The 20,852-nt window shown below is 38.5% G+C and overlaps 1 protein-coding gene across 1 annotated transcript in view; it reads left to right on the top strand.

Moving 5' to 3' along the window:
• The window catches only part of LOC111342215 (uncharacterized), a 57,570-nt gene extending 38,049 nt beyond the window's left edge, over positions 1 to 19,521 (top strand). Inside the window, exons 18-41 of the mRNA XM_022949263.2 lie at positions 1,427 to 1,658; positions 2,258 to 2,414; positions 2,849 to 3,037; positions 3,186 to 3,364; positions 3,845 to 3,974; positions 4,317 to 4,412; positions 5,091 to 5,253; positions 5,927 to 6,158; positions 6,658 to 6,688; positions 6,848 to 7,248; positions 7,725 to 7,819; positions 8,490 to 8,627; positions 9,047 to 9,242; positions 9,691 to 9,839; positions 10,509 to 10,703; positions 11,708 to 11,865; positions 12,301 to 12,418; positions 13,507 to 13,596; positions 13,882 to 13,977; positions 14,368 to 14,457; positions 15,778 to 15,930; positions 16,101 to 16,523; positions 17,324 to 18,328; positions 18,683 to 19,521. Coding sequence (XP_022804998.2) covers positions 1,427 to 1,658; positions 2,258 to 2,414; positions 2,849 to 3,037; positions 3,186 to 3,364; positions 3,845 to 3,974; positions 4,317 to 4,412; positions 5,091 to 5,253; positions 5,927 to 6,158; positions 6,658 to 6,688; positions 6,848 to 7,248; positions 7,725 to 7,819; positions 8,490 to 8,627; positions 9,047 to 9,242; positions 9,691 to 9,839; positions 10,509 to 10,703; positions 11,708 to 11,865; positions 12,301 to 12,418; positions 13,507 to 13,596; positions 13,882 to 13,977; positions 14,368 to 14,457; positions 15,778 to 15,930; positions 16,101 to 16,523; positions 17,324 to 18,328; positions 18,683 to 18,903 — 4,937 coding nt within the window. The 3' untranslated portion in view covers positions 18,904 to 19,521. The remainder of the gene's footprint in view (positions 1 to 1,426; positions 1,659 to 2,257; positions 2,415 to 2,848; positions 3,038 to 3,185; positions 3,365 to 3,844; positions 3,975 to 4,316; positions 4,413 to 5,090; positions 5,254 to 5,926; positions 6,159 to 6,657; positions 6,689 to 6,847; positions 7,249 to 7,724; positions 7,820 to 8,489; positions 8,628 to 9,046; positions 9,243 to 9,690; positions 9,840 to 10,508; positions 10,704 to 11,707; positions 11,866 to 12,300; positions 12,419 to 13,506; positions 13,597 to 13,881; positions 13,978 to 14,367; positions 14,458 to 15,777; positions 15,931 to 16,100; positions 16,524 to 17,323; positions 18,329 to 18,682) is intronic.
• Positions 19,522 to 20,852: the final 1,331 nt, after the last annotated feature.

Here is a 20,852-nt window from a genome sequence, read left to right as displayed (position 1 = left end):
AAATCTTTGTTCTTTGTTACATTTTTAACTTTGTAGACTAGAAACACAACATGCCAAAAAAAAAAATGTCAAAGTTGACCGCTGAACAAAACTGCATGCGCAATCTTACCAAAGATGGTGATTAATCCTTCTGATTAACATCAATTTTTAGGGCATCAAATTATCTTTTTGCCACCAACACATATCATGTAAGTCGATAAGTATCACGCCGTAAAAGACCAAATATTTTGATGGATCTTTCCGAGAGCTCTGTCTGCATTTAATATTTCAACAAAGCTACAAAGCAAATCGGATCTGGTACATTGTTGACATAATGGCTACTTATCTAACAAATGATATTAAGCCAAAAGTTGCAACTAAGGCACCACAGAGACATGTATGTACTATCAAGTTTCTACCCAGATTTCAATGTCAAAAAGCTCGACTACATGCGCCATTGATGTCCATAATCGAGTGCTGCGTTTCCTCGAGAAGAATTCAAATATGGCTGCGAAAAAATTTCTCAAAAAAGGTTGGACTTTCGTTATTCAAAGATTCTCTCCTTGTTCATGTTTAAACGATGGTCTCTGAGAAACTTCATGTAAATTTCAAGTTATTTTAGATTAATAAAACAAAGATGTGGTGTACGGAATTTTGATGATATAGACTAAAAAGCGGGAGGTAGATGTAAATTTTACATCAACACGGGTTATGAAATAAATTGGCCAAAAATTTTATTACTGATTTTAAGATTCCAGTAGAGGCTTTCATTGCCCATATAAGAATAATGATCAGATGTGGTTTTTCATCGGAGATATTGGGCCTTGAAATACCCTTATTTTTAGACTTTGTCAAAACCAGAAAAAGTCGTCTTTACCTAAGCGGGAGGTAAGGGAAGAAATAAAATGAAAAAGTTAAAACAACTCAATTTTCTTAGAGTATGATAGATATGATAGTTTAATAGAATTTGCAGATGGAGTTTCAGTTTGTCACAGCAGCAATGCAAAGTTAGCTAATTAATTATGCAAAAAAGGAGGAAATGGGGGTTTTCCCAGGGGGACCTTATATCTCCCAAGTAATTACATATTTTGACCTCTTATTTTCACATATTCGTTTTCTTATGATACTTAGTATTTGTCCCAAGTTTGAGCCAAATCGGTGATTTGAGGTTTATCGCCCCTGCCCGGTTCTGCCCGGTTTTCTGGTGGGCACGCTCTTAATACTTCTTTTAAGATATAATTGACGATCATTTAGTTATATATACGATTTGATGCGTTACTTAACTCCTAATAAGTGCATAAGATGACAATCAAGTTAGCAAACAAGTATACATATGACAAACAGACATTCAGACATTAAGCACTTCAAGAGAATTCAAATTCTGGTTCGAAAAGTCATATTCAAGTCCTGAAAATTCAAACAGTTTTCTGAACTCTTTTTTTTTTAGAAATATACAAGTGCCTCGGTCACACGTATGACACTGGAAAAATCACCGTCCACTCGTATTTCCTGGTAATAGAGAAAAACAATACCACCCTAAAGACAGGTGACGTAGTTGTGTCCAATGCTAGTGATGGTTTCATTGAGACTGTGGTTGCAGTTCATAGAACGAACAACACCGAATACTTGGAAACGAAATTCCAGAGATGCGAAGCAAGTTCTCATTGGCAAGGCACGAGGTATTTATATCATTGATGATACCTTCTTGCAATATCAGGCTTGTCGAAGTTGAGACGATGGAATTTTTGCATCAGCACAACTGGGGTTTAAGGCATTTGACTGGGAAAGAAATATAACCTGTCTTTTTCCCAAATCGCAATCATTTTCCTTAAACTGGATCGAGAGAGCTCTTAACTGATTACCATATTAGCAGTTGTTCTTCAAGATTGCAATTTTTGCGTCGGTGAGGAGTGCATGCGGCAATAAATAAATATTAACTACTTATGGACTTTGTTAGATGCTCGTATGACTGAAGACAACCCAGCTGACTGCTAAGGAGCGAAAAGCTGCACTCGGTCGAACGGGGCACTGTAGCCAACAAGCTGAAATCCAGAGTTCAAAACCTCTTCTGCCAACCACATTTTTTCACAAATCGTTTTTTCAATAGGACTAAAATCTATCTACAATTATTGTGTATGAATTCTCGATCGTGCCGGTGACTAAGCTGTTAAAGTTTAAGGGATCTTGTCTTATGATTTAAAACCTTGGATGCCAAGCTCGACTATTCCATACGTTTTTGTTTACGATAAATTTACGTCTACTCCCTCCCAAAAAACAGACTGCAAGAAAGTAAAAAAAGGCTTTCTGGATCAGTACCTTGTAGCGGAGGGGATAACAACGAAGGCCTTGTCTTTTCAAAACAAGAAGATGGAGGTCGGCAGTTTTCTATCAATGACTCAATTATTGGAAGACCAAGTGGAGGCTTTATTGCAAAGGTAATTGTCGTATTTTGTAAAGTCTAAATCTAGATTAACAAATAAAAGTACGTGCATCTTAAGAATGAAAAGTGGGGGGATTATTGGATAATAACTAAAACTTAGCTTGGTTAGTTGCAAAGACTGATTCTATCATTCCCTAAGTGTCTTTCAGGAGCTGCAAAATCATGACAAATTAAGAGTGATAGGCCAACTCAATAAAAAAAAAAAATTAGGATATTGGTTATAATGGGTTAATAATTTCTATCTTCAAGAGTTTAGCAGTCTTCCCTCTTTGAATTGAGAAAAGGGCAATGCATCACAGAAGTCATGATTCGAGATTTGTCGGGTACAATTATACTAGCTTAAATTAGAACTAGATGAAGTTGTCTCTGTTGGCCTGTGTGTCTTGTGTTATGTTATTATCGTTTCTTTTATACTATCTCAAACCTCAGGTTATAGACGTCTACTCCAGCCAAAGTTTTCTTTTAGTGGAAGTAATCTCTGCCAAACTGGACGGAAATGGAACAATTATTACAGCTGTAGATATACATGCACTAAAAAGCCACAACAGACGTAGTAGGCGCTCAACGAGATACGATTCTAAATTGGCAAGTTTCAAACCCGACGGAATACATCACAAGGTATTTCACCTTTAATTAGCTCTGCAAAAGTCGTTTAACCAAACCGATAATTATGTAACTGCTATGTTGAGTTTGCTGTCTAAAGTCTATCGAAATCTTCTTACTTTGTCCACAAAATAATGTCTTGTAAAATTTTCCTTTTTGTCAGTTGCTGTCTACGGAAAACGCCAAGATACAAGTCTCTTTGGAAATGTTACTCAAAGTGACTATGTTTCTTGAGATAGAAAAAAGGTCGTACGGATTTGGAATAGAGGATGCTACCGTTGGTCTCGAGTTAAAAGGAAGCCTAGATCTCTCACTGGAATTTAGGGTTGAGAAGGAGTTGAAGTAAGCAATTTAATTTACGATAATTCTTATTTTATCCGGCAGAAAGAATAATAATGTAATATGAAATATAGGAAGCTGAAGATTTTTATGGCAGACGGTTTTGATAATTCGCTTCTGCAATAAAGCATATATTTCTCTTCTAAGATTGATTCTTGAGTGATTTTGTGTTCCACCTCGTTTGTGCTGATTGCAGTACGTCTTATATAGTTTTGCCCTACCCATGCAGTGCAAGGTTAGTAATGCATATTATGGTCAAGATCATGTGCTCGTAAGTGAGCAAAGTTTTGCGTTTCACAGATCACGTTTTCTCCTAGGCTTACAAGTCTCGTAAGTAGTATTTCGTCTCTTTTCCCTTCGTTTCGTTAATTTTCCTTTATTTTAATATTATTGTTGTCCTTTTACTCTACAGGTTGGCCTAAGAACAAAAATCGACATAGCTGATAGGGATCAATCAATTATCTTATTTTATGTTGTCAATAGGTATAACAAAGGCCTAAACGTCATGAGAGAAAAACAGCTCGGTCGTTCGATTTATATTCGCGTTGGGCCAATTAAGATCCCTGCCGGAATTTTCTTGGAAATAACAGGACATGCATCTGCTGAATTATCTGTAAGTTGGTGACACAATTTTCCCATTTAATCTTTATTCTTTAATAATGACTCTACACTATCATGAGGCATTTCAATCAGTTAATACAAGTTCTTGTATTTCCTCTATCACTAACTCAGTCGATGAGCCAATCAGCAAGCCACTCAGTCATACAGTCAGCTAATCAGTTTCACAATTTGTTGGTTGGTTAGTGCAACTGCGTGCTTACCTGTACTAGTTTTTCGATGTGATTAGAAACCAACAAAGAACGAACCTGATCTAGGAATACAATGAAGATTAAATAAGTACGTACAGTACAGTAGCCAAATAGTTTGAGTTGGTTTTCTCTCTTTTTTCCACCAGGGAAAAATTTCACGTTCATTATCAGTCAATGGAAAAGTATCTCTCGGAGGCGAATGCCGTTGGAGTCGTGGTAGTTGCTACAAAACTGCTGATACTGTAAGGGAACAAAATTACTTTTTCAGTTTCTTGGTCATTCAAATTTCCGATGCATTCTAAAATCTTTGTGCCATCAGATTGGTCTCTACCTGGCAAAATGGCACCTCTTGCTCCAGGTCAAGGATTGCAATACCGCTATTTTTTGACAAAACTCTTCTAAAATCAAGTGATTCCTGAATTAGACCACGATTAGCATCGTCACACGTTTGTGTTTTGTTTTGTTTGTTTTTTTTTTATTATTATTATTATGACGTGAACCAAGCTAAAATTTATTCCGACTTTCAGTTGCGATTATGTATCTAGACATTCGTGTTTTTCACATTCTTTTTGTCACTACAGCAGTCAACCTCTTGTTAAGAAGATGGCGGGCTACAGTTCTCGCTCCTTATTTAGGTTAGGAAGCGACATTTTCTGTTTCGGCAGGGAAACATCAGATCAAAACGAAAATTGAACGCCTCTTCATTGTACCTCGGCAAGTGAGCCCCAACAAACCTGTGCAACTACGACTCGACCTTTGAAATTCTGTTTACTTTATTTTTCCTTCTCCTCCTCATCCCTCTTCAGCATCATCTCCTTCGTTCTCTTCACCTTCTTCCTTTCGTCTTATCTTTTTTTTTTTCTTTTTTTTTCTCCATTTGAGATCACATTTCGTCCTTTTTTGATACATCACCAATATAGGTTACTCTACGCAAAGGCTGGAATAGCCCACACGCGCAACTGGAAGCTGGAGCATCCGTCAAAGTTACAGTGAAACCCAAAATCTCAGTGAAACTGCCAGCGTTTCCAAAATCGCAAAAAAAGGCAGTCAAGATATTAGATTTTAGTTTGTTCGACGATTTAGGTGAGATAAATCAAATATTTTTTCATGCAGCTTACTTCAATCCAGTTTTCAACAAACTCCCCGATTCCTCAGTTGAGGTAAATTTTAACATCAGGTGAGATGCAATTAAGAGGTAGTTGTATTTGAATTTTTTTCTTTGTATCTTTTCGTCTTATATCAACCCGATCATGTTTTTGATTAAGAATTACTAGTTATCCCTCTTTATTTCTTTGCCTGTTCTTTATCACTTAAAATATTCTTTTAGCGATCTTTTTGTTGTTTAGCGCATAAGTCGAATTGTCGTCATATGGTCCATTATTATTACAACCATAATTAATATGTATTAACCATTTCATTGAAGGCGCTTACAGATCGAGTTTTGTAAAACCAAAACCCACAGTAATAATTATAACGGCCAGTCTGGGCGAAGGAAAATAACTCAAGGAGCCAAAGGGCAAGACAAGTGTCTAAAATACCGACTGAGCAAGTCATTTTTTATTTCATCTTTGCCTCTCATTTATGTAACCGTTGGCGCGATTTCCGCAGACCAGTCACAAGGCGAACTAAACCAAATCAATGGAAATTTGGAAAACCTTTGATTCTTGTTTGGAAATTACTCTATTTTCAATAACAGTCACATCGACCATACGTTCTAGTCTCATAAAAGGGTTTAATGGAGATACTTTTCTCTTAGTTGAAGCTGTTTTTGAGCATGTGGACCTTTCCATGGCGGTATATGTAAGCGTACCACTAGAAGCTGGTTTGTCCATACGTCTTCCCGCGACACAATGCAGTGGAAACAAACCTGCTGAATTTGAAAGCTTCTACGGAATTTCTGGCGTAAATGTCGGTGTCTCGGTTGGATTTCTCGAAAAACATTTGACACTTGAGGTGCCTTTAGGATATTCTAAGAGGAAACGCCATTCGTAAGAAACTTAAATTTTTTATAAGAACATTTTTGCTCCTAATGTAAGAACAGTGACACAAAAGAATTAATTATACTACACTCACATTTGTTAACGAGACTAATGAGATATCCTATTCCTCTTGAAAATCTGAGAGTTTAACTTTAAAAACAAAGCAGGATCTTCCTCGACATTATGGGGGTAAAACAAACAATTATTCTATAGAGATAAAAACATCACTTTCCTTGTTCAGATTCGACATTTTCGCATAATGAAAAACATGAATGACTAGATAAACCATTAAAGAAAAAAGTATTTAGAATAACTTAAGTTATGCAAATTCTGTGCTATGGGAAAGAAACCTTGTTTTGTTTGTAGAAAATAGAGAGTAAGTGCATTAATAGGTAGACAAATGAGAAGAGGAGAAAACGGACCTTAAAAAAATAAGTGAATAGCGGACATGACTGGCGTCTTCATTAAACTATTTACTCTAATCAATATTTTACCCGTTCTTCCCTAGGAATTGTATATGTCCAGTTCAAAGTGAGAAAGTAAGTTAATACTACGATAACTTGTATTATTTAATACCATCTTTCAGAATTTTACCTTTCAATTATATTCCGCCTGCTCTTTATACCTTTAACGTAATCGTGCTTTATATGGCGTTGTTTAACTCGCTTTAAATAAAACCTGCCTCTTCCATATAACAGATATGTTTGGGACCTCCCACAACGCGTCCTGGACCACCTGGAAATGAGAATCCAACAACTGATCCTAATCGGCGTCCAAGACCACCTGGAAATGGGAATCCGACGCCTCCTTTTAATCCACGTCCAAGACCACCTGGAATTGGTAATCCGACACCTGCTCCCAATCCGCGTCCAAGACCACCTGGAAATAGGAATCCGACGCCTGCGCCTAATCCGCGTCCAGGACCACCTGGAACTGGGAATCCGACGCCTGCTCCCAATCCGCGTCCAAGACCAACTGGAAATGGGAATCCGACGCCTGTGCCTAGTTCGCGTCCGACACCAACTGAAAATGGGAATCTAACGCTTACTCCTACACCTACTCCGACAAATAAGACAGGACACAAGCCACCACCAAGTGGGTAAGAGTGCTGATTATTCCTTCACATCATGTGATACAGCCTGTGCGATGTCTAGTGCTTCAATCGTGTAATGAACCTTCTATAGTACTGTTTGTGTGAACTTAAAGTGATTCTTAGTCTCATAGAGAAAAGAGGGGCTGAGGTGATCATGTTACTGCTAAAAGATTGGTTGAAGCTTTGCTATTGATGAAATTAGTTGGAAAATATTGCAACAAATTAACAGCTGCTGGCCGACTGGCCAACGGCCAACAACCGACTTTCTGAATTGACGACTTTTCGACTTGCCGACTTTTCTACTTGCCGACAGGCCGACTTGCCGAGTGGCCGACTAGGTCAATTAATTGACTGACTGAATGATTGACTAGCTGGCTGACTGAGTAACAGGGTCACCAGTCGATTGACCTACTGACCAACTGACCAAATGGCCGACAGAAGAATTAATTGATGCATTCATTTATTTACTTTCTCTGAAACAGCAAGACAGGAGAACTTCCATGTGGAAAAGGACCTATCTGTGCTGGGAATCGAACGGGTCCTAACTGCACTAAGCCTGATACACCGCTTCTTCAGAGTATGTAACAATAAATGGACCTGCGAAGTGTGAACCCAATTGCAGTAAAGTTGTTACAGAAAAAGCAAACCGAAAAAAGGAAAAAGCCAAATTCATTAGCCCATAGCATAAACATATAAAGTTAGCATAAACATATGTTTATATGAACTTTTTTATATTTACAAGAAATTAGAATAATTTCTACGTTGAAATTTCTGGAAATTGCTCGGCTGACGTACAAACAGCCAAAGGATAGCTCTATATGTATGTTGACTAATTTCTATTCGGCTTTTCCTTTTTCGTTTATGAAATACTTCCTATGGCCGTATCTGAGTGTCTTATCTACCGTATAGGGTGTGTGCTTAAGATGAAAACAACGTAAGCGAAACTAATAAAGCGTTTTTTGTGACCAATAACAAATCTGGTACGCTCAAAAATTCTCTTCTGAGAAATTTAAGCCTAAAATCCCCCAAAAAAACAAATTTTGCCGGCATCATTCAGCGCGGCCGTTTTGTTGTTCCACTTTCCGTTCTACAGTGTAATACTATGGCATATTTTGCAATTCCTTTGCACTAATATGGTAAAATAGTTTATTAGTGAAATAAATTTCTTTACCTATATTTTACTACTCTCTGAATGTATCACTGCGATGATCTTTCTTCCGTCAAAATCATGATAATTTGCTCCCCAGACTGCTCAGGTAACGGAAATCCCATCATAGGCCCGAAGTGTGAGGCGCTGTGTAACTGTTCAGGAGGATGGGAGGGTGAATTTTGTGAACGATTAATTGCAAATGGTGGAGGTGACCCACACCTGGAGACATTAGATGGTAAGTAGACATGGAGAAAAATATTTTTCTTATACGCATTAACGAAAGTAAGAGATGAAGAGAAATCGATTACCCTGTGAGAGATTCAACAATTTGCTCACCGAACTACTCAGTTAGCGATAGATTTCAGACAATCCCTTGTGTTTCCATTTGTAAATTAGAGCTTTACTTCAGAGTTTGAAAATGTTTTCCGAAGGGAGGCATAAATGGTATTTATCGAAATTGATATTTTCTCTTGTTACTAAATTGGCGCACAGTTATTAGGAACAATACATGTGCGCTTCTTAGAGGCGTGATTGGTACTGCGAGACTCGCTTTTAAAGCACCTTGGAAGACCTTAGAATGCGTACGATGTGTTGCTAAAGTAAAACTTTAAGAACGGAAACAGTTGCATTTTTGATGTTTGCCTTCTTTTTTAGGTGTTAATTTTGACTTTTTTGGAATTGGAGAGTTCTGGGGTTGCAAGAGTGTTAAAAACGATTTTGGTCTTCAATTTCGTTTTTATTACTACGAGCGAGCTTCGCTAATTGGCGGAATAGCACTCAAAGCTGGAAGAAGTGTTGTTACGATTATGACGATCAAGACTGAAAAAGTTCAAGACCTGCCCATAACAAGGTTTGTTTTGTGTAATTAATTTGATCAATTAATGAATTGTATTTATGATGTAGGTGGTAGCCAGGGTAAACATGTAACTCCCAAAAACTGGTGACCCAGAAGCCTCATCGGTATGATTAATACACTTCTCTTTTATCACATTCTTATTCTAAGATGTTTGAGAAAATCTAAATACCGAGGCAAGAAATTTGTTTTTCCAAGGAGGCTGAAAAAGTAAAATGTACATATCTTTAGAGTTATTAGGTCATGTCTTTAAGTTTTTGATTGTGGCGATTGTGAACCGACGTAAACTGTGATTCGATCTGGTTCTACAAGGTATTTATTTGTTCAAGGTACTTATTTGTTACGGCGATGTTGACTTACCAACCCAGACAAAGAGATCCCTTTCTCCTTGGTCGAACAAGTGTCATTCAAGAACTTCTTGTGACTGACCTTAATTTCTCGACAGAATCGATGGAGCGGAAATGAATGCCACCAGTAATTCCTCAGACCCTGTTGAAATAAGTAATGGTACCGTGCTATTAGATCGTCAAAGACGTTTTTCGTTTGAGGCTGAGGAAAACAGTGTCGTTTTGATTTCACTTCAGTATGATGCAGGCAAGTCTTCAAATGATATGACGTTTTCCTTTTTGCTCATTATAAAATCAAAAGATGTGAATACTGGTGAGGTAGAATTTTATCTTGAAACATCATGACAGGACGGAAAACGCGTGCACTGTAATTACTACCTTCCGTTGTCCCATACAAAGCCCTAGAAAGCTTTACTAAGGCTTGGTATGGGACAACGGGAGGTACTTGCAGTGCACGCATTTCCGTCCTGTCATGAATGCTTTTAGTTCCTGAAATTAATTTCTTACATTTATTTGCGAAGACACTCAGATAAATGGTTTTATACAATTATATTTTCAAAGGATGCTCTTCGTCCACCATGTTAGGCCACATTTTGGAGGGATTTCGTTTTAGGCTATTTCCTTGCTTTGTTTGTTTGTTTACTCTTTTACCAGTGAGGGAAAGAGAACCGTAGATCCAAAGCCGAGAGAAATCCTCGGGGCTACCACAGGAACTTAATTATTTCAAGGGTTTGACTTCTAAGAGTTGTAAAAACTGAAAAGAAACGTCTATGAAATGATCGAAGGAGTTAAAGAACTGGTCTCGAAATTCGAACCCAGGCAACAGAGGGTTAGAGAAGAAAGCCCTCGTCACCGCGGCATTCCAGCCAAGCTACATTTTGTGGCGTCTAAAGTCGAACTTTGTTACTTCCCTCAGGTGTCACAGTAACCATCGACGTCCGTCACAGTCGGGTGATGAAGAGACAGTATTTGAATATTCTCTATTCGCCAACTGCTGCTTACAAAGGTCACACTGAAGGACTCTGTGGCTTCATGGATAACAATGCTACTAACGATTTCATCGGGTCGGACGGAACTCTTTACGATGATGCGATTAAATTTGCCGAATCATGTAAGCAAAGCTTAATAAATTGTTTGATCTAGATGGTGGCCCATCAAAACAGTTATTGTTGCAGAAAATAAACTTAGAACTGAATGAAACTTTGGAGTAAATACCTCTTATTAACTTCGTATTTTAGGTCTATACAGTAGGTTACAGACTGGGTGGAAAATAGCATCTTTAACTTACAGTGCGCACTGAACAAAAGAGTTGTTAGCAAGATATTCATGATATCTCTGCTGTGCGTTTGGTGGATTCGAGAAAATTTCTTTTGTTAAGTGGGATAACTGCAGATAACTGATGAGTGCTGAAAGCAAAATGAGTCATTTTGAAATCGTTTCTTTAGTCGTTGGAATGTTCCATTGCATACTTGAAAGAAAAAAAGGATGAAAGTCCAATGCTCACTTTAAGGGATATTAAGGTTCATTAGGATAAGCCAACGGATAAGGACGACAAGTTTTGATCAAAGTATTGACTGACAGAATCTGCGCTATCCAACCGTCCTCCAGTTTTTCAAATACGATGATTGGGGTGGTCATTGGCTTGCAAAATGAAGGTAATAACCTGATAGAAACTTAATTCTCAGCATGATAGACAAAGTACTGTATAAAACTATATACCAGTGAGGAAACTTTGTTTTCATCAACTGTGTTGGTAAAGTAAATTTGCCACCGTAAAGAGTTTCCAAGCTGACGTTTCGAGCGTTAGCACTTCGTTATTCGCTCGGACGAATGGCTAACGCTTGAAACATCAGCTTGGCAACTCTTTACAGTGGCCAATTTACTTAATCAACTCAGGTGATAAAACCAAATTATCTTAAAATACCCCCACCTCACCCCACCCCCCACTAACGCTCAAAATGTCCGCTTTAAAAAGCTCTTTACGGTGGCCAATTTAGTTTATCAACTCAGTTGATAAAACCAAAATTACCTGTTACTCCCACTGACGCAACACCAAAGTTTCTTCAGAAACTTACCCCTTTATATAACGATGAGTTTGTTTCTTTCATTTTGAAGGGAGGATCACGGATTGTCACAGTGGCTCAGGCACAAGGGACTCTTGGTCATGGAATTCATCAAACTTTTATCACGATGACGTAATGGACATAACGTACACAGATCCCTCGTACATCCCTACGTATTTACTGGACGGGATTTCCCAGTCTGTACTACAGGTTAACGAACTTATGCGCATAAATCAAAACCCTTACTTAGATCTGTTATGTGATTTGTATTTAGCAGCCCCATTTGAACACTAACTGGACAGAAATGATGCATTGCTTTAATTTGATTTTTATTTAACTGGTTGGTTTACGCCTTATGCCCGTATGATTGTTACGCGGTATGTAAGCACATAAAAAAAAAAAAAAACAGGACAAACAACAGAAAACAAAAACAACACCATCACATGTACATTTGGACACGATTTAATAAGAATGTAGTGAGAGTTCCCTTTAGATAAGCGCTCCCCTTCTTAACCTAAATTTGGAATAAGCCCCCAGGCCTTAGTTGGAGGACCTGAAGTGATTGGAATAAACTTCTTAATTTTAGATAGGACTAGTTATAATTCCTTTGTGTTAAAAAAAAAAACTATTATACCTTCACCTTAGATTGCAACAAGCATGTGCAAATCCTTGAAAATTTCTGATAACAAGCTAAAAAGCTGCATATTCGATGTCGCCATAACCAATGACACGACTTTTACTGATCAGGAAACCTTTAAACGAGGTAAGCTCTCAGTAACGTTGATGTTATTATATCATAAGTGCTTTAAGTGCTTTTTTAAGGAGATTTCATTAAGACAGATGGTAAGTTTTGATCTCGGTAAAGAAATATAGAAAGATACTTTTCTTCTTGTCATGAGCGTGAGTCGAAGACCAAATTCTAAGTCTCCACGAGGAATAGAACCTGAGACCTTCGGATTCCACGCTCCGATGCTCTACCACTGAGCCAAGGACTCTATGGTGAGCAAGGCCCATTAAAAAGTTTATCTATGACACGTTTCTTGCATACTGCTAACATCGGCAATGTCGAAGTGTCATCGAGATTTCATTTGTTTGAGAACTTAGGGCCCGTTTCTCGAAAGTCGCGGTAACTTAACGGGTCCGTCAATCTGTTATGTTTTTATTCAAGATAGGTACATCAAAAGTTTTGAAAATAATACAACTAAACTATCAGCTAAAGCGGAAACAAAATGGACTTGTTTGGGTACCAGAACCTACTTTTTATCATTTCAGTTTTGATTTTATGGCTTCGGGCCCGTTAAGTTCAAGAAAAGATCATCCCATATCATCGAAAAATTACAAATATTAGTTAAAATTGCCTTAACTTGAATCTTTAAGGACAGTATCATCGATAAGCAGTGATACTACACAAAGAAATCTAAAAGTGCAAGAGTGCGCAATAGGATATTTTCAAAGCAACGGTGTGTGAAGTCCGAAGCGATAACTTGCTGGCCTCATCGTGTTTACGAGATCTTATTCTTCGTGGTTAATGTTTCAAATGTTTTGTTTTTTAAAAATCCATTAATTCTACATTAATTCTACCCCTTAACATCCAAAAATACAACTGATACTAGATAAAAACTGCCGTTACTTGAATCTTCAAGAACATTGCCATCGATAAACAGTTTTATTACACAGAGCAACCTGAAAGTGTGAGAGTCCACAATAGGAAATTTTCAAAGTAACAGTTTGTAAAGGCCAAAGCGATAACCTGCTGGCTTCACCACATTCACGAGATCTGATTCTTCGTGGTTAATATTTCAAATTTTTTTTTAAATAATTCCCTCGAAAAACTCGATCTCTTTGTTTAAGATTGTCCAGACCAATGCTCAGGCAAAGGGAGATGTGTCAATGGAACATGTAAATGTATCGAAGGTTGGACAGGGAAGAGTTGTGACAAAGGTATCTGTTAATATCCGCGTGAATCTTATCAACAGATGTTATATGTATCCTGTGTGAGACATACAATTATAGTCAGCATAAGGGCTCGCTTAACTATTTTTTGTGAGTGTACGTGTTTTCTACTTCGTTTGTGTGTTGTTTTTTGGAGCTTCTAAGTAAGTTCAATCTCCATTATGAATTTCAGCAGAGCACAACTGGGTTATTCAGTGTTGCCATCGGGCATCTTTACACAAAAATCGTACCTCGTCGACGCTAACATTGTCATCGTAAATTTTCTTTCCCAAGGTTCTTGTCTAAACTGTTCAACCATCCATGGCGAGTGTGTTAAAGGCTTTTGTGTCTGTGACCTGGGATGGGAAGGACGAAGCTGTGAAGTGGAAGGTTATAATTAGAATTAAAGAAAAACCTTATGCCGTTCATCACACTAGATTAAAATCGCATTTATTAACCGTTGACAACAGAGAGCTCTTTTAAGCTGTTAAATGGACGTTTTCAGACTGTGTAAATGAGCTAAGGTCCCTTTCCACTGGTTTGTTTGAGTTGGGTTGTTTTACCCATTTCCTCAGGAAAAGTTGATTTAATTTTTCAACTAGTATCAAATTTGAAACAAATAAAAAAGAATGAAGGGCAACTGCAGTCGTTTTCGCTTGCTTCTTAAGGTCGAGCGCTGGTTTCATTTCCCAAAATTAGTGCCCTTTGTGACGATTTTCCACCATCGCGCCGTTGTATCACACCAAGATACTAACGTTGTTAAATTATTGTGATCAACAGCCACTTGCTTTGGAGTTAACAACTGTACCAGCCCTGAACACGGCAGTTGTAAAACGAGGGATGTTTGCCAGTGTACTCCTGGCTACATAGGTCAGTTACCTGAAATCGTATATCAGTGTTTTACTTTAGTTGTAATAATTGTGTAATAAAGTGTTTTTACAAGCCAAGTGGCCCTCCCTAGATGGGTTACCCCCCCAGCATTAAATGTGCCGGTACTCATCATGCCGGTACTCATCATGCTACCTTTCTATAACATCAAGAAATGGCTAGATATCTTGTTGGTCTTCTCGGATAGGGACGAACAAATGGAGGTCCCGTCTCCTGCAGGATTAGGGGTATTAGGGGTAGGACACGTTAATTTCCCACGCACGAGATTACTGTGGGATGGATCCCCTCCCCTGGGGTGGGATGGGTGGGATGGGGTTGGTTTAGGTGGATGAACCTAGTAGGGGACTACGTGTCCCATTGTTCTCTCACCTGTACACTGTACAAATCTTTAAGCAAACAATGGACGAGCGTAGTGGATAATTAAGGGAAAAATTTTATTAAAAAGTTCTAGTCTGGCAAGTTATAGAAAGTATACCGGTAATATTCATTTCTTATAATAAGCCACAGCGATAACCGATGAGACTGAGGAAAAAAGTCATCGAAGAATTTTTTTTTTGAAACTTTCCTTGAACGTTCCTTACCAATGTCTGTTTCAAAAATGCAATTAAAAATTTTGATCATCCTGCTTGTTTAAGCGATATGATGAGCCAAACTTACCCCATTTACGCCTGTATTGACACTAATCACGCGCGCCATTTCATCAGCTCACAGCATATTTTGAAGTTGCTGGAAGCAACGGTTATTTAAGTAAAGCTTGCTAAGTAGAGCGTGTCGAGCGTATGGAACAAATTGATATATAATTTGTGGGAAATCATGAAATTTTGAAATGAATCAACTCAAAACTTTCCTCGAGTCGTTACTTTCAATGTAATAATTTGTATCATCGATTAACGGGCTTTGTGCACGCTTGCAGCTAATTTTTTTTCCCCTTTGATGAATTTTTTCAATTTCTCCAACTGAAAGGGGATAATTTATTCACCAAAACTTTGCAGTAAAAGATAAATGTAACCGTGCTCGTTCTGGTTCATTGATTGAAAAACAATACCGTGTTCACGGAATGCGGGCGCACTTGTTTGCCTGATTACGTGATTATTGTGCGTAGTACAGGATGCACAGAGCAATACTGAGGAATCACCTTAATGAATTTAATCAATCCTTGCATTTCTGCTATTAGTAGTTCTCAGCAGAGGTCTTAAAATTCTTACCTCACATAACTACCTTATGCTTAAAAAAATACCCTCGGCTCGTTAACTGCCCGAAATACTACTTGATCTAAAACAGGTACATTTCTCGTATCCTCAGGTGCTAACTGTAGTATTGTTCCTACTTGTAACGATGTATCAAACTGTGCTGGCAATGGAATCTGTGTGGATTTCAATGTATGCAAATGTAAAATGGGGTGGACTGGAAGCAATTGTGCTCAATACTCTTGCGAACAATTGGATTATTGCTCTGGTGAGTTGACATCTTGAGAAATCATATCATAGTCTACGAAGTGATGTTATTTCCGTCTTTCCTTCCCTCCCTCATTGCTTCATTCTGCTAGTCCTTCATAACGTTCTCCTGGTCCGATGCTAGTATTAACGCTTTTCTGTCCATTTTTTCTACTCCTTGCTGTTGATAAGTACATGGTACCTGCGTGGCCTTTGACAGATGTGCCTGTGATTATGGCTGGACCGGAGTAAGCTGCGCCCTTCCTGACTGTGAGGCTGTCAATCAGTGTTCCAAAAAAGGAGAGTGCATCTCCAGTGACAAGTGTCGCTGTTTTCCGGGATTTGTCGGAGCGGATTGTAGTCAGGTGGGGGACTGCAGTCATCTTGCAAACTGCAGCGGCCACGGTGTTTGCATTTCGACAGAGTTGCTAAATGTGTCATGCAGTTGCTACCTTGGTTTCACGGGAGATAACTGCAGTCAGCCTACTTGCACAACCGTGAACAACTGTTCTGCCCATGGCGTATGCGTGGAAGCCGAGTTCTGTAAATGTGACTTTGGATACATTGGAGCTGACTGCAGTAACTTTTCTTGTGAGGCTGTCAACTATTGCTCCGGTGAGTACATCGTTTTAAAATTTAAAATTGTTTGGTCGCTAATCTTTTCTCATGTCACCACTACTATGCACACTTCATACTAGCAAGAAGAACATCGTTATTGTTGGCGACAAATGACATATTAGTTGCTCCCATAGGCCCAAAAAAAATGGTTACAAAGAGTGTCAATGCCTTTGAGTGATCGAAATTGTTGGGCACTTTCATCTCGGGGTGCTTTCCTGGAAAAGAACTGAGCTCACAATCCTTTCTCTATGATAATGGTCTTGGCACTTTCCCCAGCGAATTTTATTCCCGAATTATTTGTAACGTTTAAATTAATCAATACGTTAGGACAATTTATTATTATTACTATCATTACTATCAACTACGAACAACAGTACATTAATAATACTACGTAAATCATCTAGAGTAATTACAATACTAACAATGCTTACATTACTCACAATGCTACCCCTTTTACAATTAATACTTACCATATTATATATATTCTAGAGAGGTGGACAGCAGAACACATCACAGACACAGTGCAAATACTTCGATTAGATTTTGAAGCACGAGTTAGTTCATGATAAAAATAGACAATGTAGATTTTCAATGAGCCATCCACATATTTCCTCCGTGTGGTATCACTACAAAAATTCTTATAATAATGGTTTCCATCTTTTCCTAAAATCTTGAAGCTTCTTATTTCTTAAGGCAATGTCTTTCACTCTCCTTCTTGGCTTCTACTTTGTGTAGAAAAAAATTAAACTTTATGGTAAGACAATGCTGACAAACGGTGTGCTCATTTTGTGCCGCAGGAAATGGAAAATGTGTTGGTTACGACCTCTGCCTCTGCAATTCCTCCTGGTCAGGTCGAGCATGCAGCGTTCCTGATTGCAGTGCTGTAAAAAACTGTTCTGACCAAGGAGATTGTATCCTACCCAATGTTTGTTCTTGTTATCCAGCGTTTGACGGTGCATATTGCGATCAGAAGGCAAAATCAAACATCAACGCGCCAAAATTTAACCAAACATTTTATAGTGCTACCATTGTAGAAAATTCTCCAGTCGGAACAGTGATTCTACAAGTAAAAGCCACTGATAGAGATTTAGGAAAAAACGGTCAAATATTTTATACCATACTTGGTGATGATAACATTGAAAGTATCCTCACTGTTGGTGGACAGTCTGGAAAGGTTTACAGTGCACAGACGCTGGATTTTGAGACAAATGAAGTGAAATCTTTCAACGTGACTATGGTTGCAGCAGATGACGGATATCCACAGAAATCAGGAATCACCACTGTACAGATAACATTACTGGATGAAAATGACAATTGCCCAACCTACATCGAGCCACCAGGAGATCTAAAACTAGAACTCCCTGCATTAATTTCTGGAGAAACCGTGACCAAAGTTTTTGCAGTTGACCTGGACAGTGGAGTCAACAGCGACATAACTTACAGCCTATCCAAAAATGAAGCATTCTCTATTCATCCTAAAACTGGTGTGGTCACGGCAGTGTCCGACTTGAAGAACAAAGTTTATCATCTCACAGTTAGTGCCAGTGACAATGGGGACATTTCCTGCGTAACAGACATCAATTTAACAGTTAAAGTCGGCTTCTCCCCAACAACTAATCCCTTAACCAGATCTACCAATTCCTTCACAAACAAGAAATCTGAAGCCCCATCAACCCACAAAGTCGGCTTCTCTCCAACAACAAATCCCTTAACCAGATCCACCAATTCCTTCACAAACAAGAAATCTGAAGCCTCATCAACCCATAGCCCGCCTACGTTGCCTGAGACTACGTCGTTTACTAGTGAGTTTGTTTCCATTTGTGTATGTAGTCGATTCTGTTGTTGAATCAGTATTGTAGAAATCCCCAACTGAGCAATGTCGTAGAGAGTTTGAAAATAATTCATGTTAACCCTGAAAGAGTTTAACGATTTTAACATGTGTTTTATGAGAACGTACTGATAAACTTTGATATGGGAACCTGCAGGTCGCGTGTTTAATGTAACTGATCCGGATTCTTCTTCAAGCGGATGAATAAATGGATAAATTAGCCGGGCGTATGCCTACAAAATATTCCTTTAAAATGGGACTCATTAATTTCTTATTCAGTTGAGTTCAAGTTTGAAACATTTATTTTACTCTCTCTTTTTGAACAAAGGGGCCACTACCTCGAATGTACCAACGAGGGCAGATGCGGTTCCTCAGGGAGGTTCAATTTATGTAGTCATTGGTGGGTCTGCTGCTGGAGGAGTAGTGCTGCTATTGATCGTAGTACTGGTGATCAGAAAATGTCTCGGCAAATCCAGGATATCGCCAGCAAAACACATGACGGGGAGATTGAATGCTGGTATGGATTTCGAGCTGTCCAGGAGGATGTGAGAACATGTCATATCTGAGAATAGGTTTAAAAAGGAAAGTTTGCCAAGCGAGAGAGTAAGATCCTAAAATTATTTTTTGGTTCATGCGTGATAGCATACTTTTGACCATATACTCAGTGGTCAGAAGAGAAGCTTTTTTTACAAGTTCAGTAACGGAGTTCATAGTGTGAATAACCATATCAGTCGGTAACAAGCGAACAAAAGCATTGCAACGCCATTGTCATTGTGACATTACACCTCTTACTTAAACCAGTATATCGCGAAATATCATATAAAATTATGAGCAGCGTTGGATGCAGCAATGGCAGTAGCAGTAGCAGCTCTAGTGGCAATTGAAAAAGCAGTATGTTGTAGCTATGCCAGTAGAAATAGCACTAGCAGGAGGCCATTAACTAACTATCAACTAACTTAACTATGCGTCATGATATCTCAGTAACAGATGATAACTGATTACATATCTTTAGTTCCCCGTATATATACGTAAAAAAAAGGTGGATAAAAAAGGAATTTGAGTGATTAAAAAATAATATTTCTACAAACAAAGAATAGACATAGCTGTAATCTTCTAGCTGATTTTGACTGTGACATAAGTTTGAATCAAAGCATAGACGGTTGTTCATTTCGTAATTTAGTCTTTTCCCAAGACAGCACTAACCCCTCATCACTAATGTGACTTTTTTTTCTTCTTCTTCTTCTTCTTCTTCTCTTTTTTTTTTTTTCGTAAGAAAAGGAAAAGAAATGCGCCACATGCTTAACTGAAAAGAAAAAAACTCGAACCTGACCTGACGCGACTGCCACTCTCACTTTACTGTTCTGCCACAGCTCCACCAAACCCTGGACACAATTACCCACGGTCTTTGAACACAACACCGACTTTTCATGTGTTTTTGTGGGGTGGGGGGGGGGGGTATTTTTCTGTTTTTAGATATATTAAATAGTTTTTAAGTATGTGTTTTGCATTTGCTTCGCTAAACTTTTAAGGCTATGAGAAAAATCGATTGCTGCATTTGCTTTTTCGCAAACAGGCGCAGAAGTGCCATGCGCGGGAAATAAAGTAATGAAGAGCAGTTTGTTGGCATAGCGGCTCAGCTGGGACCCATTTTGCGAAAGTCCCGGGAAACTTAACGAGCCTGAAGCTCTACTTTTTTTAATCAAGTAGAGTAGAGAAGTAGGTTCTGGCACCTTAAGCAGTCCATTTTGTTTCTATAGCTGATAGTTTTGAGGTAAAAATTTTAAAACTTTTGTAACCCTCATCATGAAAGCGGAGGATCAGATTTCCGACCTCTTCCAGTTGTATTTCAAATATTTCGCGGCCCCGTTTATTCAAAGCCCTTCCCTGGATCTATTCTCACTCAATTATCTGAGGATTACTCAGATCTAGATTAATGGTTCAAGTCACGCAACAACATTGGAGGCGCTTCGCTAGGTTTCCTCAATCGAGCTCGAGGACAGTAATAGTAGTTAACAAAGAAAACGCCTTCACAGGCTCCTAATGGGTTATTTTTGACAAATTTTCCGTGAGCGTGCAAGCTTTGTTGTTTGTTTTGTCTTTCAGTTTGACAGTGTAGTCACTACTATCTTTTGAAGGTCTTTGTTTGTTATACAATTCGGGACGAATGCGGCTAACAGCCATACTTACTTCAGCGCGTTTCAAAACAAACCTGAACAAGTCGGCCTTATTTTGTCCATGAGTTTCACAGTGTAGTCACGACTGTCTTGTGAAAGTGTTTGTTTGTAATTTCACTAAACACAATTCGGGACGAGTGCGGCTGACCGCCTCATTTAATTTAGCACGTGTCAAAACTGACCAAAACGTACGCCGTTTTTTTGTAAGCTTTCAACTAATCGGCCTCATAGAAGCAGGTTCTACTTCTCATCTATATACGTCTATATTTATTGCTATTTGAATTGAATCTAATTTGTCATTTTGCTCATTTATCCTTTTTTAAG

This window comes from Stylophora pistillata, chromosome 5 (genome assembly GCF_964205215.1).
Source record: "Stylophora pistillata chromosome 5, jaStyPist1.2, whole genome shotgun sequence".
In the NCBI taxonomy this organism is placed as follows: domain Eukaryota; kingdom Metazoa; phylum Cnidaria; class Anthozoa; order Scleractinia; family Pocilloporidae; genus Stylophora; species Stylophora pistillata.
The sequence above is the reverse complement of the archived record's forward strand: the minus strand, read 5'-3'. Positions and strand labels throughout refer to the sequence as shown.